Below are 7,080 nucleotides of genomic sequence, written 5' to 3' on the forward strand. Positions count from 1 at the left end.
GCCGGTAGCCGTGCCAAAGTCATGCCAAGCCCGTGCTGGCACGGCCTGTGCCCATCTTTATATATGACAGTTCATGTATTCATATAAGATAGTTTTTTTAAATGTATAATTTCTTAATGTAAACTTTTTATAGTTTTTATAAATATATAATACTCCGTAAAGATATCGACAGTGAAACATGTATATTAACAAACGTTTCTAATCAAATTATTACAAGTAAACTAGGACAAAGGAGTACTTTTTTCATGTTATTGATAGACTGAAATTAAGGTTTTAAGTTGTTTTTTATTGGGTTTAGCGCCAAGTTGCCGACTGCCAATTTGCCAAACAAAAAAAGCTCATAATTTTAGCTTTTTTTTTTGGGAGATACATTATACGTACTTACGTAGTATATTTTTTTTGAAAATTAAATTTTGTACAGAACTATGACTTGTCTTATCTATCCCTCTAAGGCTCTACCCCCCCCCCCCCCCCCCCCCCCCCCCCCCCCAAAAAAAAAAAAAAAAAAAAAAAAAAAATTTCTATAAAACCGTAGTGTTATTAATCTTCTAATTTTGGAAAACTGACTATAAATCCTCACAGCTGTTGGACCTAAAAACCTCTCTTCAGTTTTCAAAAAAAAAAACTCCGATTGACAATAGAAGAGTAAAAACTACTAGAGTCAAATGTCGCAAATAAAAATCAATTAAGAAGCTCTTAAAACCCAGAAAGGAAGTAACATTCACTTTCACCAAGAAACTCTGCAGGACCACAAGAGCATTGAATCTACGGGTACAAGCTTAAAAGCATTAGTCTATTAATACAATAACACAACTGATTCGGTTCATATGAACACGGGAAATCATTAGGGTATTGCAGAGAACCACCTCGTGAGGGATGATCCACCCGATTTAAGAGCATTAAGACATTTTCCACTTCAGCTGCAACCAGAAAACAGGCCTTCTTCCACCTCTCTTTTAAGCTCCAACTACTTCAACCATTTCCTGCTCTACTGTGGCAGGCACAACAGGGTTATATTGATAGTGGAGTTCCCCAACATCGTCCCCGGTTAGCTTCTTCCATCCATCAGGCCCGACATGATAAACTGCAAACTGAATAATTAGCACTGGTGTTTACTTAAATGTCCAGCTGCATGAGCGAGATAAAGAACATACCACTAACAACTCCACCACTAGCTCCGTCACGGTATGTAGCATGGTAAATAGCTCTTCGCGCTAGCTCGGATGCTTCTTCAACTGTCATATCATATCGATACCTGGAAATGTAATGTAAACAATCCATAATGTCATAACTCATAAGGCAATGCAACTTGTACTAGTTGACTGAAACTCTATTTTTTTTTTATAACAAATGTAACTTATGTCTACGAGACTGAGCTGAAGAACATTGAATATCCATATATTTATATTAAAAAAAATAAATAAAAGAAAAAAATACTGTCCAGTTTTTAGCCGTATAAGTTCTTCAAAAAGCAATTTAGAGCAAAACAAAAAACGGTCAGCCACTAAATAGACATTTCCAATGCATGGACTTACTGAAGTGAAACGACTACAAAAAGGTAACACGAAAGAAAATATGATAACCTACCCCAATAAGGACTCAACTAAATAAACTAGTTATTAGCCCGAGCGATGCCTTGGGTCATTATAAATTTATTACTTTAATCGAAATATATATATTTTGGCTTGTTTGATATTGAGAGCTTAAGTGGTGGTTTTTTTTATTTATTTAATATGATAGCTTAAGTAGTTTGTTGCTTGTATGAGCTGGTTTGATTATAAGAATAATTTTTTTACATCAAAATCATAAAAATATGACAAATCATATCTTTATAAATTTGATGTCATAATATATACTACTCCATAAAGCAAAAAAATCTTTTACTCTATATTTACAATTTTATGAGTTGATGCACAAAATAAAAATGGAGTAATGTTTAATTTCTTACAAATTTTATTATTATTGAAATTATTAAGGAGTTGCAGTCCAAGGGAAATTGTCAAGCATATGAAGAGTTTATCAATTAAACTTAACATCTATGTTACCCGGACTCTTCATTTCACCTCACGTACCCGTGTCAAACCCTCGACACTTGGACATGGGTATGACACCCGGACACTTCACTTTTAGTTCAAAATCATGGAATTTTTTCACAAAATTGCCGAGTCGGACGCTTGGACACGTACCCGTGTCGGACATGGGTAGCCGTGTCCAAGTATCATAGCTTAACATTAATACATGAAAGTTAATGCATGGAGTTTTTCAATAATTAATGCTATGATATGATTTGGCGACGCATCATATGCCAAATGGCAAAATTGGTGACACATGGCAAAACATTTTGTCTTGCCATGAGTTTTAATAATATATATTGATATATTGATATTGATGGTCCTAATTTTTACCATACAATTTACAATATACCACAAAAAATTGAAAAAGGGGTTGATGAAATTGAACCCTGAATATAGGACAGCATAGACAGTAGCACCGCATCTCTTTTAAGTTTTAACCATTATTCTAAAGAGGGTCTCTAAAGATCAGTTTGCTTTGATGGAAAACCTTTCCAAGAAGATGATTTTCCTCAAAGGGTGGAAAACAATTTTCCCATAGGTAGAAACTAAAAAGTTGCTTTTTAAAGAAGGTAAATGAATTTCCATTTGTAAAGAAGGTATGCCACATTTCCCTTTACTCCACTTCTCCATTTTCTCTCCTCCATCCTTCCCCTCCCTTTACTTCCATTTTCCTTATTTTTCAAAGGTTTTCCTATAATCAAACAAACAAAGGAGAAACTTATTTAACAATCTTGTTTTCCAATTTTATTTTATTTTTTTGGAAACAATCATGTTTTCCATTGAAAACTGGTTCCTTTAGAAAATGATTTTCTACGAAAAATGTTTTCCATCAAACAAACAGAGTCTAAAACTGCCACTAAATTTCAGCAGCAAAAAGGCTGAAATGTTACCTAGCCAGAAAAATCATCTAACTGCAGCATCAGAGCATCTACATACATAGGCAACCTAGATAATTAGGATGTCAAAGAAACAAACTAGGCAGTAACTTTTAAGGCCTGTAAAATTCTCCTATATACAAACAAATACTTTAGAGAAATATGAACCAAAAAAGAGAGCAGATCTGAGGTCTAGATAGCATTTGCAGAGAGCCTCAAGGTGTAGTAAAATCAGATGTCAGATTTACATGAAGTAATACCCAATTAAATTCTCAGACTTTGCACCAAAAGAAGGTAAGGGGAAAATAAGAATGTGAGAAAGGCAGAAATCACCCAAATGCTAATACTGGCCCATATTACGGATGGATAAAGGTGCAGAGCGCCAGAGCCTATATTTTGATTTTCAGTTGCTTGCTACATCTTAATCCTTACATGAAATGCTTTTGTAATTGAATATGTAATGTGAATTGTGGGAATTCAAAGGAAGCATATGGATGCAACATCCCAACCAGAGTTGAATAAAGATTAGATAAACCTTATAAAAACAGAGGTTATAAAAGAAAGAATGATGTTAATGACTAAATCAATCCAAAAATAAAAGAAAAAAGGTACCAACCCATTGTCAAGCACACCATAAGCATATGGGGAACCAGATCCAACAGAGAAGCGCATTCCTTTGAGCCTCCCACCTTCACTGTCCACATAGTATAGACCAGGCCCCTAAAACCACATACAAGCACACAAATTGTAAATTGGGGCCCCATAAAGCAAACTGACACGGACAACAGGCAAAATAAATTAAGAATCAATCTATTACCGTTTCATCCCACCCAGCAATCATTGTGCCAACAGAGAGACCCATTCCTCGGTAGTTATACAAAATGTTTGCTAGCAATTTTGAAGCTCCTGTAACAGAAATTCTTCGTTTGTTTGCAAGTTCATGTAACCGGCACTGCAAAATAATACAAACCCTGTCATTATTTCATGGACACAGTACCAGAAAACTAAAATGGTATCCTAAAAGGCTAGTAGCAATAGAACCACAAATACGGTGTCAACCTAGGAGCATGGATAGATTTTCAAAAATTTAGCTGGAAATACTCCCCCCACCACAGACCCACAAGAGCTCAATGACCCTTCTCGTTGTATACTACATGCAGCACACTATTTAAGCAGCTAAATCATTCAGCTCTCTACTCTTTTGTGATTGAAAAAAATAAGGTGCAAACTCCAAATAGTGATATACTCAAAAATCTTCTAATCATCACCCATGCTGAGTTAATGAACACTTATTTTAATCTCTCTCCTCCTCCCACAAATGCCACTACTCCTATTTGTTAAAAGCAAATCTCCCCACAACTGCCAACAGCATGGCATCAGATATGCAACATTGACTGCTTGTATAAAACAACTAAGTTGGGAAGGGAAAGGTGAACCTCCAGTCAAAACACACAACAAAAAGAAAATAGATTAGAAATCAAATACATTACATCCATGCACCCAAATGTTCTCCATCAAAAGAGAATTAACAGTTTTTCACTCTTTTATATTGAAAAAAATCCATTATATGTAAATAAAAAAAAAAAATAATAAAAAAAAAAAAAAAAAAAAAAAAAAAATATTAAAAAAAAAAAAAAAAAAAAAAAAGAGAGATAAAAAGATCAGAATGTTACATTCCATTATGCAGCATTTCTTAGAAAATAGCAATTGCACTATGCAGTAATTTCAGACATGTTAGTTCCTCAGAGGCTCTGAGCACAGTTTCACATTAGACTAGAATAATTAGTACCTTGATTCCCAAGTTGCGATGCCAAAATTGGCAGTCAGCAGCTCCACCAGCCATGGTGCCAAGCATATAAGGATTAATTTCAATAATTTTCTTCACAGATTGAGATGCTGCAATAGTTTTACACACCGTAAGTAACAGAGGATGTAACAAAGAATAAGTTAGGTAGATTCATTCCAAACAGTGTTTGGAAGCTTTGCAGAAAATAGCACAATCCTAATATCATGATGGGTCAAGTCTATGACATACCTAAACTGCTCCAGCAAAAAGGAAACACTGTTCATTCAGACAGCTAAACCAAAGCAAGTAAGCCTTTTTTTGTCATTTCTCGAATAGTTTTGACCTTCCGCGACTTGAAACTCCGCCCACCCCCCTCTACCAATCACTTTTAGTGATTGTTTCTCTTACAGGTCTATATGGAAGAGCCATTGCATCTAAATATCTAAGCCTCACAAACACCACTAGCAGTAAGATCCGACATACTCATGGATCAGCTGTTTGACTCTCAGACATCCACTAAGGGGAATTAATTCCTTCAACAAAAAAGTGATTTATGCTCATAACTACTACTTGTGTACAAACACAAGGCCAGGTAAGAGAGTTCCAGTTATAAATACATGTACTTCCCTATATATTTGTTCACAGGCACCAAAAGCAAACTAAAAAAACAAAAGTTGCAAAACAGATGAAGGAGTACAAATTACATAATCTCTGAATTTAAGTAGATGCAACTTCTGAACAAAAGAATGGAAAAGTTCAAGGCATCTTTTGGACACTATTTTTATTGAACAGAACGTAACAGAATCTGACTCTTCACCTTTCCTTCACTGTTGAGTTACAACAAACCACAAAAGCAAACCTACTCAGTTTGAAGCTTATTTAAAAAAGGGTTAAGTAAAACATACATATGTATCCTCCCATGCTAGCTCGGGAATCAGCAGCAACCATGACACCATGCTTGAAAATAAAAGCAAGAGTTGTAGTCCCCTTAGCAGGCTTCACCATCTGCACGGCCTCTTTCTGAAATCCATCAAACTGGAAGAAAAATGGGAATCGCATTGTAAGTGAATCAAAATTTCAATTACACCGACTAATCTAAACAAACTATATGCCTATATGTATCAACTATCAAAACATCACGATATCTTACATCGGTAGGATTAGGGAGATCGAACGAAGGGGTCATTTGCAAGCCATCAAATACAGCATCAGTTCTCCGGAAAAGCGGAGCAGTTGATTCAAGACCACTTGTATCAAGCTTCATATTGTTATCCTACAAAATCAGTCGAAAAAGCAGGGAAATTACTCCATCAAGTACAGACTTTGGCAGCTAAAAACGGCATAACACTCACCCATCCACACTCCTCTCAAGAAAATATAGGCGTATCACATAAACCGACTTATAATTCCAAATCATGCCAACTTTCTGGACAAACTAGATTCAAATGCAATACAATTCTCGGCTAATTCCGAAAAAGCTAAACCCTCAATCTCATCACAATCTCAACATATCAAAGATAAATTGAACTATCATATCAAATTATCGAGCTCCAACGGTCTAATAATTAATTACTCTCATCTAAAACAATCAAACAATTTAAAAATAAAAATAAAAGAGTAAGAACTGTACTAATTTGAGACATAAAGATAAAAAATAGCTAGAAATAAATCAAAAAAAATGAGATAATCAAGCTCAGAATCTCAAAATTGATAAACAGGTACACATTTCAGAACAAAATTTGAAATTAATCGAAAAAGAAACATCATCGCATCAACAATCAAACATAATGCAGAACAACCATTAACAATCAAAAATTACAAAATGAAGAACCTAAAAAATTTGTGAATCTTAAACAATGGTGAACAATTGATCAAGAAGCAAATTTAAATCAAATTGAATGTAAAGCAATAAGATTGCGAGTGATTAATTGAATGAACAAACCTAGAAATTGCAGATCGGAGTGAGTTTTAGGAGAGAGAAAGAGAGAGAAATTGGGGAGGTTTTTCGAAAAAGTAATGAATTAATTCTTGTTAACGAAGGTTTCTTGCGCCAGAGTCTACCTGTTGAAAGTGGGCTTTTTTTTTTTAATGAAAAAATTGGGCTTCTTAAATGGGCTTACTTTTACAGTTTCAATTTTTAAATTTGCAATCTAATGTGACATTGTTTTTTTACTTCTGTTTTCTAATATTTTTAACAAAAACCAAAAGTAATAAATGTAAAATATGTTTCATCTTTTTTGTTTTCAAAATTATCATGACTTGAATAAGTTTAACCAATTTTTGATTCATTATGACATAGTTCCTTCGTTTCATATTAAATGACACGTTTTATTTAGGTACGTTT

General features: G+C 34.4%; 1 protein-coding gene across 1 annotated transcript; it reads right to left on the minus strand.

The window, feature by feature from the left end:
- Positions 1-666: 666 nt before the first annotated feature.
- LOC145640266 (proteasome subunit beta type-5-like) lies at positions 667-6,817 on the minus strand. Its single transcript, XM_081691570.1, has 8 exons — positions 6,679-6,817; positions 5,887-6,009; positions 5,642-5,771; positions 4,740-4,846; positions 3,768-3,902; positions 3,567-3,670; positions 1,155-1,255; positions 667-1,084 (listed from the first exon to the last, which is right to left on the minus strand). The coding sequence occupies exons 2-8, from the start codon at positions 5,998-6,000 to the stop codon at positions 957-959; spliced, it is 819 nt and encodes a 272-aa protein (XP_081547696.1). The 5' UTR covers positions 6,001-6,009; positions 6,679-6,817; the 3' UTR covers positions 667-956.
- Positions 6,818-7,080: the final 263 nt, after the last annotated feature.

This window comes from Chenopodium album, chromosome 1, assembly GCF_948465745.1.
Source record: "Chenopodium album chromosome 1, dcCheAlbu1.1, whole genome shotgun sequence".
NCBI classification, from domain to species: domain Eukaryota; kingdom Viridiplantae; phylum Streptophyta; class Magnoliopsida; order Caryophyllales; family Amaranthaceae; genus Chenopodium; species Chenopodium album.

Excerpts from the sequence above, each read along its gene's own strand:
- LOC145640266 (XM_081691570.1), bottom strand. The coding sequence starts at position 6,000 with ATGAAGCTTGATACAAGTGGTCTTGAATCAACTGCTCCGCTTTTCCGG. Across the intron at positions 3,671-3,767 it reads TTGCTGGGTGGGATGAAACG|GGGCCTGGTCTATACTATGT; the intron begins GTAATAGATTGA and ends ATGTGGTTTTAG. Across the intron at positions 1,256-3,566 it reads TATGGTGTGCTTGACAATGG|GTATCGATATGATATGACAG; the intron begins GTTGGTACCTTT and ends TTACATTTCCAG.